This window comes from Diabrotica virgifera, chromosome 8 (genome assembly GCF_917563875.1).
Source record: "Diabrotica virgifera virgifera chromosome 8, PGI_DIABVI_V3a".
NCBI classification, from domain to species: Eukaryota; Metazoa; Arthropoda; class Insecta; order Coleoptera; family Chrysomelidae; genus Diabrotica; species Diabrotica virgifera.
In genome coordinates this window covers 65,439,340-65,458,392 of record NC_065450.1, presented here as the reverse complement: position 1 = coordinate 65,458,392, position 19,053 = coordinate 65,439,340, and the positions used below count along the sequence as shown (strand labels likewise).

General features: G+C 33.2%; 1 protein-coding gene across 2 annotated transcripts in view; it reads left to right on the top strand.

Moving 5' to 3' along the window:
* LOC114331761 (uncharacterized) overlaps window positions 1-19,053 on the top strand; it is a 193,926-nt gene that overhangs the window by 108,845 nt on the left and 66,028 nt on the right. For both annotated transcript variants that reach the window (XM_028281399.2, XM_050659709.1), the window contains one exon: window positions 18,426-18,769. In XM_028281399.2, coding sequence (XP_028137200.1) covers window positions 18,621-18,769 — 149 coding nt within the window. In that variant the 5' untranslated portion in view covers window positions 18,426-18,620. The remainder of the gene's footprint in view (window positions 1-18,425; window positions 18,770-19,053) is intronic.

Here is a 19,053-nt window from a genome sequence, read left to right as displayed (position 1 = left end):
GTGAATAATACTAAATATAGGGCAGTAAATAGAATAGTATGAAGAAAAGCAGCTTTTTCAATACTTCAGAATAATTGCATCCACTCCTGGACAGAGGCCTCCTCATGAGCTCTCCACTCTTCTCTGTTTTGTGCTATTTGGTGCCAGTTTCTCCACATTTTTGCTTTGATGTCGTCTAGCCACAGTTTTTGTCAGCTTCCCTACTAGGGCTGTGTTCGCGTGGTCTCCAATGTAAAACGTTTTTTGTCCGTCTTTCGTTGTCTTATTGTCTTGTCGTGCCACGTGTCCTACCCACCTCCATTTCATACCGTTCTAAATTTATCTTTATATTAGTAATAGCCGGTATGATGTTCAAGATGTTTATTGTTGAGTCCGTCAATCTCCTCAATAGTGAAAAAAGATCAAACACTTCAATAAAATAATTTTATAAAATACGTCCACCGGGATAATAGCCATTTCCTAATAATTACATTCACAGTAAATGCTGACCTAATAGGTACGTTTCACTTAATGTTTTGATTTAACTTGTTTGCAAATCAACCATTGCGTTTGTGCAAAGATCCGTTGGAACAACTGTAAACTAACATTGTTATATTGTTATATACTCACGGACAAAAATATTGCATATTTTGAAATTAACTTGAGAAATAAAACTTTTTGTGCTGCACCCAGTGTCATAGGAATAGGATTTATTTTCCGAATGCGATGTTTTGAAGTATCATATAAATGGTATAATCGAATTTAAATTTGATGGGCTATAATTACACGAGCGGGACACTCTCAAAAAAGCGCTTAGTTTTCGAGATACTGACCACGGAGGGGTGAATGGCTAATTTTATTCATACTTTATATTTTCGAGGGTGCTGAAAACGAAAATGAAGTTTATTTTGAATTTTATGTGGGGGAACATTGTCAAACTCGCAATTTTAACCTAAAAATAAAAAAAAATTAAATCACATTTTTTGCGTTTACCTCGCTACAACTCTGTTCCATTTTAATATTTTTTTCTGAAATTTTTACAGTATATAGCTCTAATATTTCTGAAGACAACGGTACCTGTCTCAAGCTTTTATTTTTATCCTGATAAAGGTTATGAAATTTTCAAAGAGAAATGTGCGGATTTGTACATTGCAAAGTTTAATCGCAAAACTTGTGTGACGAAGTTTAAAACTTAGCTTCCTAATCACGTTTATTTTAAAGTAGAGAGTACAAAGAAGTTTTCTGGTAAGTTTTAGATCAAAATGTTCTATAGAAAAAAAAATAGTACAACTTTATATGTCGACATTAGAAATCCCCAATATAACGCATATTTTTCGAGATACTGACCATGGGTGGTGAATGGCTAATTTTTATCTTAGATTATGTTTTTGACCGTGACAAAAACGAAAATGAAATTTATTTTAAATTTTAGGTGGGTTAATATTGTCCAAATTGCAATTGTATCCTAAATAAAAAAAAAAAAAATGAAATCACGTTTTTTTGCGTTTACTTCGCTACAACTCTGGTCCGTTTTAATATTTTTTTCTAAAGTTTGTACACTATATATCGCTCACATTTTTGAAGACAATGGTTTCTGCTTTAAGCTTTTAGTCTTATTTCAGTAAAAGTTATGAATCTTTTAAAGTACAAGGTGCAGATTCGTGAATTGCAAAGTTTAATCGCAAAATTTGACTGAGAACATTTGAAATATACATTTTAAATCAAATTCAAAAATAAAATATGAGTACAAAGAAGTCTTCTGGAAAGTTTTGGATCAAAATGTTTTATAGAAAACAAATAGTGCAACGTTTAACATCTACGATAGAAATCCCCAAAATAACGCTAATTTTTCGAGATACTGATCATTGGTGATGAATGGCTAATTTTGGTGTTACTTTATGTTTTTGATGGTGCTGAAAAATCAAGTTTATTTTGAATTTTAGGTGGGATAACATTGTCAAAATCGCAATTTTGCCCTAAAAATAAAAAAAGGTTAAACCACGTTTTTCTTAAAATTAAAAGTTGCACCATATTTTTTCTACAACATATCTAGACTTAAAACTTCCCATAAAACTTCTTTGAACTCTATGGTTTAACATAAACAAAATCAAATAGATAAATTTTAAATTTTATCACTTAATTTTTGCGATTTAACTCTGCAATTCACGAATTTGCACCTTTTATTTTTAAAAATTCATAACTTTTATGAAAAAAAACTGAAAGACTACAGTGACTTTCATAGTCTTCACAAAGGTGAGAAATATATGCTGTAGAAATTTTAGAAAAAAATATTAAAATGGAACAGAGTTGTAGTGAGTTAAACGTAAAAATTCGTGACTTTACTTTTTTTTAGGTTAAAATTGCGATTTTGACAATGTTCCCTCACATAAAATTCAAAATAAACCACTTTTTCATTGTCAGCACCATCGAAAACATAAAATAAGACCAAAATTAGCCATTCACCTCCCATGGTCAGTATCTCGAAAAATAAGTGTTATTTTGGGGATGTATAACGTCTATATTAAAATTTGCGCCATATTTTTTTCTATTAGACATTTGTAACTAAAACTTTCCAGAAAACTTCTTTGTACCTACTCTATGTTTTAACATAAACGTGATTAATAAGATATATTTTAAATTTTGCCTCTCAACTTTTGCGATTAAACTTTGCAATTAACGAATCTGCACCTTGTACTTTAAAAAATTCATAACTCTTACTAGAATAAGGCTAAAATCTTAAAACAGATACCGTTGTCTTCAAAAAAGTGAGCAACATATATAGTTTACAAACCTTAGAACAAAATATTAAAATCGACTAGAGTTGTAGCGAGTTAAAATAAAAAAAACGTGATTTCACTTTTTTTTATTTTTATGGTAAAATTGCGATTTTGACAATATTCCCAAACATAAAATTTAAAATAAATTTCATTTTCGTTTTCAGCACCGTCAGAAACATAATCTAAGACCAAAATTAGCCATTCACCACCTATGGTCAGTATCTCGAAAATAACCGTTTTATATATATCTCTGGGCTAATTAGCAAAATACAAGGAAAGGTTATTTACCAGCAATTTTATTGCTGGAATCGAATCTTATTATTGTATGTATTAATAATATAGATATGCAAAGTCCGCAGATAGTGTGCTACTTTTTTTATAAACAAAATGGCGCCCGAAAATCGTGTTTTTTCAATTTTTGCTCTATAACTCCAAAGATTTTAACTTTAGACTAAAAACACCCAAATAAAAATTCACCGCAATTTTATTCTGCATAGAGACGTGTTTTTCCGATTTACGTCGACGAAAACTTTCCCCGGAAAAAGCAGGTTTTTCCAACAAAATCTTTAATTTTCAACTAAACTTTTAGACAAGTAGTTGTTAATCAATAATTAAATAACTTGGTAACGTAAAAGCCCTTTTCGTATATATTATAATTCCAGAAGTCTATGGAAATTGAATGAACAGTTTAGCAACAATTAAAATGTTAATTAAAAATTTACGGTCGCTATAATAACGACAATAATTAGGATGCATAAGAATAACTATGATTTTTTCATAAAAAGACACTATACCTATCTAATGTACTTTACAGAATTGAGATTGGACTATTTAAGCGGCCTCAGGAATATTTTAAAATTATAAACAATTTTTTGGTTTATAAACAAATAGAATATCTCGGGAAATATTAAACTAAATTAAATTGTAAAAACGGTATTCGAAAGACAGCGGCAGGACGCTTCTTTGAAAAGAAAAAACGTTTAATTATGACGAGTGGTTCCTGAGATACAACCGGTCAAAGTTGACCGGAATTGACGGCAAAGATATAAACAATAGGATCATAATTTTCAAACCACCACCTTTTTATTTTTTTCCTCTTTCTCCACACCAATTTTCATATCTTTAAAATCCTCATAACATATATTATTATAATAAAAACTATCGATAATACGTGTGAAAATTGCCAAAAATAGCAAAATTCCAATCAAAAATTAGGTTGGAGAAAATGTAACCCTCAAAGTTCAAAATCGGTATACGTTAACAAAATGCATTTTCTCGGCTTCCCATGGAGCAATTTCCTTCATTCTTTTTTTGTTCCCTTATAACTCGAGTAGAGCCTTCGAATTAACGCATTATTAAATGTCAAACTTGCTTTTGTTTTGTTATAATAGATTAATTTATTTATAAGAACAGAAAATTACATATTTTTTCCAGTTGTAGGCTTTTTTTAGATAAACTTACTACAAATGTACCTTTTAAAGTTAAAAACATAAATATTCTCATTTGAAAGCTGTATAATTATTTAAACAATTTTTATTTAAACAAACTAAAATATTGTGTTATAATAAATAAATAAATCTATTATAACACAACAAAAGCAAGTTTGACATTTAATAATGCGTTAGTTCGATGGCTAACACCAGGAGGTGAAGGAAATTGCTCAGCCGAGAAATGCATTTTGTTAACGTATACCGATTTTGAACTTTGAGGGTTACATTTTCTCCAACCTAATTTTTGATTGGAATTTTGCTATTTTTGGCAATTTTCACACGTATTATCGATAGTTTTTATTTTAATAATATATGTTATGAGGATTTTAAAGATATGAAAATTGGTGTGGAGAAAGAGGACAAAAATAAAAAGGTGATGGTTTGAAAATTATGATCCTATTGTTTATATCTTTGCCGTAAATTCCGGTCAACTTTGACCGGTTGTATCACAGGAACCACTCGTCATAATAATTAAACGTTTTTTCTTTTAAAAGAAGCGTCCTGCCGCTGTCTTTCAAATACCGTTTTTACAATTTAATTTAGTTTAATATTTCCCGAGATATTCTATTTGTTTATAAACCAAAAAATTGTTTATAATTTTAAAATATTCCTGAGGCCGCTTAAATAGTCCAATCTCAATTCTGTAAAGTATATTAGATAGGTATAGTGTCTTTTTATGAAAAAATCATAGTTATTCTTATGCATCGTAATTATTGTCGTTATTATAGTGACCGTAAATTTTTAATTAACATTTTAATTGTTGCTAAACTGTTCATTAAATTTCCATAGACTTCTGGAATTATAATATATACGGAAAGGGCTTTTACGTTACCAAGTTATTTAATTATTGATTAACAACTACTTGTCTAAAAGTTTAGTTGAAAATTAAAGATTTTGTTGGAAAAACCTGCTTTTTCCGGGGAAAGTTTTCGTCGAAGTATATCGGAAAAAACACGTCTCTATGCAGAATTTAATTGCGGTGAATTTTTATTTGGGTGTTTTTAGTCTAAAGTTAAAATCTTTGGAGTTATAGAGCAAAAATTGAAAAAAACACGATTTTCGGGCGCCATTTTGTTTATATAAAAAGTAGCACACTATCTGCAGACTTTGCATATCTATATTATTAATATATACAATAATAAGATTCGATTCCAGCAATAAAATTGCTGGTAAATAACTTTTCCCAAAAATGGCCTATTCTCCGATAATCAGCCCAGACTATATATTGGGGATTTCAAATGTCGATAATAAAAGTTGCACTATTTTTTTTCTATAAAACATTTTGACCTAAAACTTTCCAAAAAAACTTCTTGGTACTCTATACTTTAACATACACGTGATTAACAAGCCAAATTTCAAACTTCGTCGCTCAACTTTTGCGATTGAAATTTGCAATTCAGAAATCTACACCTTTCACTTTAAAAAATTCATAACTTTTATTAGAATAAGACTGAAAGCTTGAAGTAAGTACCATTCTCTTAAGTAAAGTGAGAAATATGTACTGTACAAATTTCAGAAAAAAATATTAAAAGGGAACAGATTTCTTTTTTTTTATTTTTAGGTTAAAATTGCGATTTTCACAATGTTCCCCCACATAAAATTCAAAATAAACCTCATTTTCGTTTTCAGCACCTTTAAAAATATAAAGCATGAATAAAATTAGCCATTCACCTCTCCGTGGTCAGTACCTGGTCATTTTAGGGGTATCTCCCGCTCGCCTAAATATATTATGGTGACCAATATAATTTTTAGATTGAATCGCATCAAGGTAAGTATTCACTATTCTACCGAGATGAAGACCTGCGTCATGGTGCATTAACTCGAATTTGTTATCTAATATGATTGGCAAATGGCAAAACATTATCTTCTAAATTTTTTTTAATGTACATATCAGCTGTCATTCACCCAATCACCTGCATAAGTTCGGGACTTCTTTTCCTAGAAATACCACTTCATAGCACTATGCCGCCACCACCAACATTAACACTCTGTATGAGCTATGAGCTTACATCTGGGATAGCGTTCATCATAACATGGAAGATTTACAAAAGTTTGTCTACAGAAGAGTTGGCGAACCGTTTTGGTGGTGGCGGCATAGTGCTATGGAGCGGTATTGCTTTGAAAGGACATAAACACGTGGAGGTGGTTAGGCGAATGCCATCTGATATGTACATTGAAAACATTTAAGATCATGTTTGGCTATTTGAAACCCATATTGAAGATGACATATTGGTGTTAATGCACGTCTTAATGTCGTTAGCATACTGAAGACTTACCTTGATGAGATTCAATTTAAAAATTATACTGGTCAGTATATAGCCCATATCAAATTTAAATCCGATTATTTTATTTATATGACACTTTAAAACATCGCATATGGAATAGAAATCCTATTCCTATGCTACAGGGGGGTCTAAGGCTAAGGATAACCGCACAAAAAATTTCATTCCACATGCATATGCAATATTTTTGTCCGTGAGTATATAAAGATATCTGTGTCATTTGAGGGTGAGATTCCTAAGGTCACAGCTGACATAATATATTATATATTTCCATTGTTCGATATCGGCCGGAAATCATTCAATATAAATTGCCAAATGGACAGAAGGCTTCAGGGATACTTACCAATATAACCGCTAACCGCAATACTTTTTTGGTATGCACCACGGTGACATACATTTATTATTTATGTAAAACGGAATTAGTAATTATTATTTAACGTTAAACATAGTCAAAAGATATTTTGGTGCCTAAGAAGCTGATTTGGGATTTAGGGTATAGTCTATAGGCAACATAAGAAATGCCCTATATAAGCAAATATTATAGTAGAGGAGGAAAGTATGCTAAATTTGCAGTTACTCGAGCGTTATGGGGACCTATTGGATTGTGAAGAGTGGGTGCTAAAACCAAAAAAAGTTAAGTTAAGTTTTCCATTTTATAGTCGGTTCGCTAAACTCAGACACAATTGGCTAGTAATTTTAGTAAGTAATTTGGCAAATTTGTTAAAATTGGCAAAAAAATAATTACTAAATAGTTAGTGATGGCGGCAAATTTTGGCAAAGTTGGCCAAAAACAAAAAAATTACCTATTAAAATCACTAGCCAGTTGTGTCTGCGTTTAGTGAACCGACTATAGCAAAGGGACTTTCCATTTTTGTAATTTAATTTCCCATTTCCAACAATCGTTTTTTCCGATTATAGCGCCATCTATCCATAATTCGAAAAAATGTCTCGAATAAAAGTTACTTATTTTTACGTAAAGAATACAAATCTGCAATAAAAAAAATAGGGGTTTCTATTTACGATTTTGAAATACCCACCCCACCTCCGTGGGGGGTCGTATTTGGTGTCATTCGATAGATTTGTCAAAAATATTGATTACGTGTATTTTTAAGTTTTTCGATTTGATGTTCATTTCGCGAAATATCGTGGGGTTCCTATTTAAAATTTTAAATTTACCCCCACCCCTCTCCGTGGGGGTCGTGTTTGGTATCATTCGATAGATCTTTGAAAAATATTGAACACTTAATTTTTAGTTTTTCTATCTGACGTTCATTTCGCGAAATATTCGTTTTTTTTGTGTGAAACTTTCAGACTCGCCCATTTCCTTAGGCCCTGTTCAAATTTTCAGATTTCTGAAATATACACTTCTGCATATACTTAACTTACCTTATCTTAATCTGACCCCCTTAACGAACTCCCCTGTATTAAGAGCCAGTATATGGTAGGGGTACATATACAGGGCACAAGGTTTCTCCCCATGTGAGTTTCTGACGCACTCGAGTAACTGCAAAAATCCCCTACCATTATTACTTATTATTTACTATATAAATGAATTACAAAATATTTTTACGCAACATAACATTAGTAATATAATAAATTAATATCCAAATAATAATTGTTAATTAATAGTTAAACATTTTAACCACTTAAAATGTCTTAAAACCAGATCTTCGATCACCTACAAAATTAATTTGTACATTAAAAATGAATTTTCGACATCGACAGATGTAATTGGAGCATATTTCAGGCGGATATTAATTAAAAAAAAGGACTTAAAAATTTTAAGGTAAAGGATTGAAAAGAAATAATAAATAAATGTAGTGGGAAAGAGCTCTGAACTAAACATGACAAAAAATAGACTAAAAAAATAATGGTAGGGGAGCCCAAGCGGTGATTTTTGCAGTTACTCGAGCGCGTCAGATTATTACACGGTGAGAAACCTTGTACCCTGAAAATGTACCTCTACCATATATTGGCTCTTAATACAGGGGAGTTCGTTAAGGGGGTCCGAAAAAAATCTATCCTTAGAAAAACTCGAAATCGTCAGATTAAGATAAAGTAGGTTGTACTGTACAGCTGGTTCCTAAAAAACTGATACGACTCTTAGTAAGATTTGATCATTTTGAGCAGTGTATTTGATTGGTCTGACAATTACATTATATTTATTATGACAGACAAATAATAAAATAAACAAACAACTGACTACATATATGTTAATTCATAAATTGTAATAATTATTAAGGTCTAAATTTTGATATTATTTTGAATTCCTGCATTTTATAAAGAGTATATAAATGATAGTTTTTACATAAATTAGAATAAAATATATTTTTGCTTTTGCTAAATAAAATATTAAAGCCGCCATTTTTGAGGTTGCACAGAATAAGTTATCTGACAAATTTTAAGATTTGGCAGTGACAGTATGTAAATAATTAGTATATTAAGTATGGAGAACGGTAAGGGTTTTATACCGATCGAAGACAATTGTTTGGAGGAGGAGCGGAGCGACGACTCCAATTATTGTCTGAGATCGGTTACCCTTAACGTTCGACATGCTTATAACGTTTTTTGCACGATTGATACCATTATAAATTATAAAATTAAACATTTTCGTCATATTGACTAGTTTCATTCATTTTATCAAGATAGATACTTTGGTTGTTAGGTAGTAACTAGGGTGCATAACAACAATGGAGAATTGAGTTTTTATTTAGTTGTCAATAATTTTAAGTACAATTTTGATTATTATAAATTAAAATATGAGCGAAAGTGAATTTGAAGAAATTGAACGGGCTTGGGAAGACGGGTGTTCCGCAATTATTCCCGAAAAATCCAAAATCCGTTATCAAAATACCTACCAAAGTTTTAAAAAATGGTGCAAAGGCAAGAATTTAAGAATCGAAGAAAAGACTCTATTGGCATATTTCGTTCAAAGACATATTATGCAGTTGAAAGCTCCTGGAAGCCTCTGGGCAGAATATTCAATGATTAAATCCACCGTTTTTCGTTATGATGGCATTGATATTTCCAAGTTTTCAACTTTGATCGCGTATTTGAAGAGAAAAAATGTTGGCTATAGGCCTAAGAAGTTTCAATATTAATAAATAATTCGTTAGTTTTCTTTATTCTTTCAAAAAATAAATTAAAATTAAGAGATTTTTTAACTCGACGGTAAGTGAATTACTTACCGTCGAGTTGGAGTACTTACTTACCGTCGAGTTGGATTACTTACCGTCGAGTTGCTAGTAAATGTCACCTACTGACGTAAAATCTGTCACGGTAAACAGTCAAAAATGATCAATCGTGCAAAAAAGTATTTATCCTTCAAAGTACACTGCTTAATTTTCTCCAAAATACGCTTTAAGAGTCGTAGGTATCAGTTTTTTAAGGAACCAGCTGTACATGCAGAACAGTGTGTATTTCAAAAATCTGACGGTTTGAGTGGGGCGTAAAGAAATGGGTGTCACAAAGTTTCACAAGAAAAAAGCGAATATTTCGAGATATAAACCTCAGATCGAAAAACTACAAAATACATGTTCAATTGTTTCTAAAAATCTATCGAATGATACCAAACGCGACCCTTCACGGAGAGGGGTGGGGAGTAAATTTAAAATTTTAAATACGAACCCCGCGATTTTTCGCGAAATAAACATCAGATCGACAAACTGAAAAATGCACACGTATTTAATATTTTTGAAAAATCTATCGAATGACACAAAACACGACACCCCACGGAGGTGGGGTGGGGGGTTACTTTAAAATATTAAATAGGAGCCTCCATTTACGTAAAATACGTAAAAAGAAGTAACTTTTATTCGAGACATTTTTTCGAATTATAAAACTTTACTTAACTTTTTGGTTTTAGGACCTAATCTTCACAACAAAATAGGTCCCCATAACGCTCGAGTAACTGCAAATTTAACGTACTTTCCTCCCCTACTATAATTTGTTATTGTACAATTTACAAAGTGTTTTTTGTTTTTAGAATAATGTAATTTGCATTGTGATTTAGAATTTTAACCTTAAGCGTTGGGCTTCCAAATGAATAAACAAAGACCGATAACTGATTTATTCTTTTTATTTCTATTTTATAAAAAAAAACTTGTATTAGCATTCATAGACCTAAGAGCAGCATTTGACACGATAGAAAGACAGATTATAGGGAAATACATAAAGGAAGTAAATGTACCAAATACATTGATAAGACTTATAGAAAGTACTTACAAAGAGGTAAAAGGAAGAGTACTTATAAATAACAAGGGAAAGATAGAAAGTTATAGAAAGTACTTACAAAGAGGTAAAAGGAAGAGTACTTATAAATAACAAGGGAAAGATAGAAAGAATTTAATTGGAAGGAAGGTACCTATTTAACAAAAATATAGTTTCAGCACTGTTCTATTCATAATAGTAATGAACGAATTGATATTAGAATAAGAACCAATCAACTACAGACAAAAATAGGATACCATAGATCACAACCGGTAACAATAGAGTCTTTAATGCATGCGGACGACAAGTACTAATAGCAGATTCCGAGAATAACATGCAGAAACTAATGGATATATGGTTAGAACAAAAAGAAGAACTAAAAATGGAAATAAACGAGGAAAAGGTAAGATAATAATAATCAACGGCAAAGAAGATGAAAAAGAAAAGATAGTTAAATGCCTAAAGATAAAATGTAAAAACTCAGAACTTTAAATAGTTATACAACTTACAAAGAGGTGGTAAATATAATTACTAACCACGGCAAAATAGACATAGACAGGGAAATAACAAATGGAGCAAAGAAATCAAACAAGTTATCCTATGCTTTAGCCCCAATACGGGGAAAAAGAGAACTTACAAGAGTGATAATGATAAAAATATAGACAAAAGTGATACCAACTGAGCTCTATGCTCTATGAAAGTGAAAACTAGATAATGAGGGAAAACCATAAGAGCAGGATAAATGCAATGAAGATGAGACACCTAAGAAGGATAGTTGGAAAGACAAAATGGGATAGATTAAGCAACGAGACTATTAGGATAATGGCCAACCAAGAACCAATAATGAATAAATAATTAGCAAAGAGACAAATGAATTGGATGGAATGGGCGTTTCATGAAGACTCAACCCAACAGAATTACAAGGAAAGTCCACGAAACAAAGAACATCGTAAAGAGAAAAAGAGACAGACCAAGAAAAAAATGGATAGAGTATTATAGAGCAACTAGTAGAGGCGGGAAAATTTAAACAAAAATCACTCGAGAAATTGAAAATAATCGCAGAAAACAGAAAAGAATATAAGGGATGGGTGAATGGAAATTAAAATAGCTAGCCCAAATCCGACACCCTGATAGGGTAAAAAAAGAACGGGGGAAAGAAAGAATAAAAAAACATTAAAGGCATTCATGGGAGTGCCAACAGAAGTGAAAACTTCTTATAGTAAATAAATTACGATCTCAATGATTTTTCCCATCCAAAAAGAAGTGCTATACCATCATATACGCGATGCGTATGCCCTATGCTATTTATGTATACATACACGTAATTTATATACGTACAAAATTTATTTCAGCGAAGTGATGACGGTCGCAAATTCAATACTTTTTCCCCATGCAAGAAGTGCACAACGTCCCTAAAGAAATTTTCAATTCAAAAATTTATGTCGTCGAAGCGATGATGTTATTGATGTTCCCTAATTTAATACTTTTTCCCAATCCAAAAAGTGCACTACGTTCCTCAAGAAGTTTTCACTTCAAATATTTATTTCGTCGAAGCGATTATGGAAGCGATGACGGTCGCTAATTTAATACTTTTCCCATCCAAAAAGTGCACAACGTCCCTCAACCTCAAGAAATTTTCAATTCAAAAATTTATTTCGTCGAAGCGATGACGGTCGCTAATTTAATAAATTTGCCCCATCCAAAAAGTGCACTACGTCCCTCAAGAAGTTTTCACTTCAAATATTTATTTCGTCGAAGCTATTATGGAAGCGATGGCGGTCGCTAATTTAATACTTTTCCCATCCAAAAAGTGCACAGCAACGTCCCTAAAGAAATTTTTACTTAAACATTTATTTCATCGAAGCGATGACGGTCGCTAATTTAATACTTTTTCCCCATCCAAAAAGTGCACAACGTCCCTCAAGAAGTTTTCACTTCAACTATTTATTTCGTCGAAGCGATTATGGAAGCGATGACGGTCGCTAACTAATTAATACTTTTCCCATCCAAAAAGTGCACAACGTCCCTAAGGCTACGGCTCCACGGTCGGGAAATTGACGCTAGCAGTAGCCGTAAAACAAACTTAAGGCTACGGCTCCACGGGCGAGAAATTGATGCTAGCAGTAGCAGTAAAATGAACTTAAGGTTCCGCGGAACGGAATGGGAATAGCCGAACTGAACCGACTACGTACAAGTCCTGTAGTCGGTACAGTTCGGCTATTCCTATTCCGTTCCCCGGAACCTTAAGTTCATTTTACTGCTACTGCTAGCGTCAATTTCTCGCCCGTGGAGCCGTAGCCTAAGGTTCCACGGAACGGAATAGGAATAGCCGAACTGAACCGACTACGCACAAGTCCTGTAGTCGGTACAGTTCGGCTATTCCTATTCCGTTCCGCGGAACCTTAAGTTCGTTTTACGGCTACTGCTAGCGTCAATTTCTCGCCCGTGGAGCCGTAGCCCGAAGCGATGACGGTCGCTAATTTAATACTTTTTCCCCATCTAAAAAGTGCACAACGCCCCTAAAGAAATTTTCACTTCAAAAATTTATATCGTCGAAGCTATTGCGGTCGCGATGACGGACGCTAATTTAATACTTTTTCCCCATCCAAAAAGTGCACAACGTCCCTCAAGAAATTTTCACTTCAAAAATTGATTTCTTCGAAGCGATGACGGTCGCTAAGGGACCGTTCAAGTATTACGTAACGCAGGTGGGGGGGGGGGGGGGGGGGGTAAAAAAATCTTTAAAAATTGCGTTACGCAATAGTTAAACGCCCATTAGAGTGCGTTACGGAGGGGGGGGGTCAAAAATCGCGTTACGTAATACTTGAACGCTCCATAATTCAATACTTTTTTCCCATCTAAAAAGTACACAACGTCCCTAAAAAAATTTTCATTTCAAAAATTTATTTCGTCGAAGCGATGATGGTCGCTAATTTAATATTTTTTTCCATCCAAAAAGTGCACAACGTCCCTCAAGAAGTTTTCACTTCAAAAATTTATTTTTTCGAAGCGGTGACGGTTGCCAATTTAATACATTTTACCATCCAAAAAGTGCACAACGTCTCTAAAGAAGTTTTCACTTCAATAAATATACGTACAAAATTTATTTCGTCGAAGAGATGACGGTCGCGAAATAAATCCTTTTTCCCCATCCTAAAATAGGTTTTACATTTATTTTAAATTTAAATACTTTACAATTTATATACATACAAATAATAATATATGCAATAGATAGTACAAGCGATGATGGTCGCGATGACTGTCGCAGTGACGGTCGCGAATTCAATGCTTTTTCTCCTATCCAAAAATCGCACAAGGTCCCTAAAGAAAGAAGTTTTCACTTCAAAAATTAATAAAAATAGCCATAAATAATAATAAAACCGTATAGAGTATCCTTCATCAGTTTAATTTTATATGATTAAAACAAAAGTCCAAATTGATATCACAGGTAGTAGGTATTATTACCCTACCTATGTAATACAGATAGCGAAAGTAAAGGGGATTTATTTTATAACGTCAGTCACAAAAGTGTATAGATAATGGTAATACCCGCAGCGTAAACATTCTCGCTACACTGCTACAGGCACGAGGTCACGAACGCACTGCAACATGAGTACATCACTTTTACAATTCAATCGTCTCCTTATCAATTTCATTCAGCATTTACAGGTGGTTATTATTTTCAGAAATTCGCTCGTTCCTGAAAGCTCCACAACAGCTTTTTCCAAATCTCTTTTCGAGGATCGGGCGCGTAATAACGGTAGTAAAACACCTGGCAACCGCGCTGGGGAGTATAAAGCGCGGTTGCCAAGTAATTTGTACAAAAATCGAATTTTATACTAATGGATTACTGAACGGGACAAAATTGGTTTTTGATAACATAATCTGTCTGTTCTACTTTATATGGATTATATATTTAATTATATATACTTTAAATTTGTTAACATCCACATATATATCTTATAAATATTGTGTTTATATTTGATATGGGATTAGCCACAGTTAGGTAATTGTAATGACAATTACATTTTTACTTAAAAAAATTCGACATTTCGATTTCCACTTCGGAAATCGTTTTCAAAAAATATTCTTAAGAAAATTGTATTAAACAAGACTATATTACAACCGTCAATGTGTTGAGGAGGTTATGTCTTATATATCTTTTTAATTCAAACATTTAAAATAAAAAAAGATGCATTCCTACCCCCTTCTTCTTCTTGTAGTTCCTTCTCCTATCGGAGGTTGGCTATCATCACAGCTATCCGTATCTCGTTTGCGACTGCTCTGAAAAGATTTACTGAGCTGCAACTATACCACTATCTTAGGTTTCTCAGCCAGGAAATTCTTCTTCTACCCATGGATCTTTTACCCTTAATTTTACCTTGGTAATGTGGCCTAATAAAAGTAAGAATGTTGAGATGTTACGTCTTCTCTGTCCTTTTTTATGGTGTTGAATCATGGACCTTGAACGAGGATATGTGCCGAAAGTTAGAAGCATTTGAGATGTGGCTATATCGGAGAATTCTTAAAATCCCATGGACTGATCGGGTCAGAAATGAGGAGGTCCTTAGAAGAATGGGGAAGCACCGAGTGGTACTGACACTGACCACCATCAAATCTCGAAAGTTGGAATACTTTGGACACATTATGCGAAATGAATCCAGATATGCCCTGCTACAAGCCATCCTGCAAGGAAAAATATTTGGAAAGCCAGGTCCAAGAAGAAGAACAACATCATGGTTAAAGAACCTCAGAACCTGGTTCAACACAACATCTGTGCAGCTTTTCCGCGTTGCTGCAGATAAGGTGAAGATTGCCATGATGATCGCCAACATTCGTCACGGATAGGCACATCAAGAAGAAGAATGTGGCCTGGTAATGTGGCCTAAATATTTCAGCTTTATTATTTTGATGTTCTTTATCTTTATCACCTCTATTTTCCTAGGGGTATTCCTACCCCCGGACTTCCCATAAAACACCCCCATATAGGGAGAGGGAACATTCATATACCAAGATTCTGCACGTCTTAGAAAATAATGTTTCGAACAAGAAGTGTAGCCGAGATAATTTTGAACAAAAATATATTTCATATAGAAGTTAAAAAATTCGTTTGTATAATAGTATAAAAAGTTAATTAAAAAACTATTAAAATATCATCCAAATGGATTGCAAAACGTTTTCGATCTAAACCAGATCATCTTCAGTGCGTTCCGCTTAGTAGAGAAACTAGCACACTATTAAAAGTGGTAACATCGAGAGATTATGGTTTACATGTTAAGATTATAATAAATATAGCAACTCCAAGTCGATGTTAAAAGATTATATATTAATAGTGCTCAAAGGGCAACATGGTTCCCTACTCGAATATAACGTGTGATTCTAGCCAGTTCAATGGACACAGACCAACCATTGGTTTCTTTTGAATGAGATATTTGAAATTAAAAATCACACTACATTTTCTGTTAGTTTTTCACCCTGTAACTTATTAAAATAAACATAACAGAAGTTTTCAGGGACTTTCGGGCCTTCGGTAAGAACATAATATTCCATTCTGCGTTTAAATTTTTCAAAAATACTTATTAGCATTGGAGCAGAGACTTTGTACTGATCCCCTTAATAAACGCTGTCGACTTGACACAGTTTATCCCAAACCCTTTTTTCAGTACGTCATAGTTTGTCGAATTCGTTCTAAAGGTACGATTCCGACAACGACTGCAGACGGCAGCTAGCTACAGTTGTCACTAATTTGCACTATTAATTTGTATGAGACTGCAACTGCTGTCCGGCAGAACTGCTGTCAGTTACTAATAATTATACAAATTAATGGTGCACAGTAATGACGACTGTCATGGTAACAACTGTAACTGCCGTCTGCAGTTGCCGTCTGCCGTCGTTGTCGGAATCGTATCTTAAAGCATTAAGCTCGAAGTGGCAGAAAAAAAGTATGTCCGTGATTATTATACATAGAACTTCGAAAATTGTGTACTCGCTGAACGGTATTTCCATATTAAAGCGACTTATTATAGATGTATAATTACAATACTCTAACTGAATAGATAACCAATCCATAATACGAATAAAGATAATTTGAAACAAAAGTAATCTATCGTGACAGTACTTTCGCGATGTTAACAGATAAAATGACAATTGTAATTCTAGGTTAGAAATTTGTCAACGACGTAAATATAAATATTTTATGTCATTGGTATACATATTCGGACATTGTATAATGAAATTGCATTCTATATTTATTTACTTTTTCCTTAAAATATTTTAAATATTAATATTCTGGCAAATATTTATATAAATATTGATATTTATATAAACATAAATATAAATATTCTGACAACTGTCACATTTAACTAAAATGTCATGCAGTGATTCGCGACATTCTTAAAATCCTCTAAGACGTCAAAATTATTGACGCATCGAAAAAAGGGTTTAGGATAAACTCTACAAATTTTATTTAAAAAATTGATTTTGCGCGTAAGTTTAATTCAAAATCACCGGTCGCTTCAAGCGTTGCTTCTGAGAGAACGGCATTCTGCACAAATAAATAAATAAATAAAAAGACCAAGTTTTTCAACCTAATAAAAATACTTGTAAATTAAATATTTTTAAAAGATTTTTAATTGAAAAACTTATTGGCAAATTTTCCTGGTGACACCTCCAAGGTTTCTACAATATGCATGCCAAATGGATGCTGCAGTGAAGACAAAAGGGAAGGAATTCTACACTATGCAATTCACAACCCCCGTCTGCAGCGTGGTAAAGTTCCAACGGAAAATTGACCTAGTTACTCTATAGGAGTAATACTAATATGTATGATACTAATGTATACCATTTTTATTCAGTTGCAATGCGAAGCCAAAACTGTCTTAATTTTTACTTAGATCAGAGAGTGCAGCCAGCACTCTTATCGACGATTTCACCTCTTGTTAGAGGTTCATCAGAGACTGCAATTAAAAAAAAATTTCAATTATAAATCTTTTAAAAATATTTAATTTACAAATATTTTTATTAGGTTGAAAAACTTAGTCTTTTATTTAGCAGATGCCGCTACGCACCTACTACCTTCTCGTCAGTTGCAATGGGGGATTAATGTGTCGAAAATTTTTACCTAGGCCAGAGAAAGCAGCTTATGCAGTCTCTGATGAACCTCTAACAAGAGGTGAAATCGTCGATAAGAGTGCTGGCTGCACTCTCTGATCTAAGTAAAAATTAAGAAATTTGAAATTTATTTTTATATTTAAATAAAAAAAAATTCTATGGCGTACAGATTCTTAATAAATCTATGTTTTCAGTTTCCCTCCTACATGAGGAAGTTAGGAAACGCCCGTGGAAGTGGCAAACATGTTTGCATCTTTTTTATGGTCTCAAAAATAACATTCTCTGCAAAATTCAGCTTTTCGTTTCATTTTTAGAGATGAAATCCATGACGACTGGACTAATTGGTTGTTTAATTTACGGGGTGATGGTGATATCCCTATTCACATATTTGATAAGTTACCGATTAAAAGATTGACGGAGAGATTCTTAATTTCAAATTCAAACTCTTACTTGGGACAAAATTATTATTTTCTTAATCTTAAACTTCGTACACCACAGTACTTAATGTTAAAAAACCAATAAAACTATTTCGATATTTAATTACAAAAAATTAAATAAGTTTTTCTTTTTTCTTACAGAACAATCAGTGAAAGTTGGAATAAAAAATACTCTTGGCAACGCTGAATTATCAGTCTTGCTGGGCCGGGCTTGGGGAAACATCATCAGACAATCGAGGCCACGCCGGTGCTGCCGCTGAGCTAACATACGGCGAACCCGGCAACTAGGCTACAGCACACCAGCTTAGCATTGCCAGTTAGTGAATAGCAATAGGTATGGCCTCTGCGAAAGATACGGCTACGTTCTTTACTCACGGCACCTGTCAACATTTCGAGCAGGTCCTCAAGTTATATCCACAAGCCCTTCGATTGAAAGCTGATAGAAAAGCCAAAAAGCCCGAGGAACTGATTAAATTAGACAATTGGTAAGTACATTTTAGTGTTGTGTCATTGAACCCTGCTAATGTGTTCACTGTCTAAGTCGTCGAGGTCGAATGAATAGCTTTAGCACCCCCGCGAGATCTTTCTCCGACGGTCATTAAATCACGCTTGTCACGTGGTAATCGATGACAACTGCAACATGCTCTTAAATCCAAAATACTTGCATTTTCGTGTGAGGTATTTCGCGTTGCTATGTCGGCGTCATGGCCTCATCCTTTTTCTACGAAAATCGCGTTTAATTCTATTAAAAACTCTTCAAATACATTTA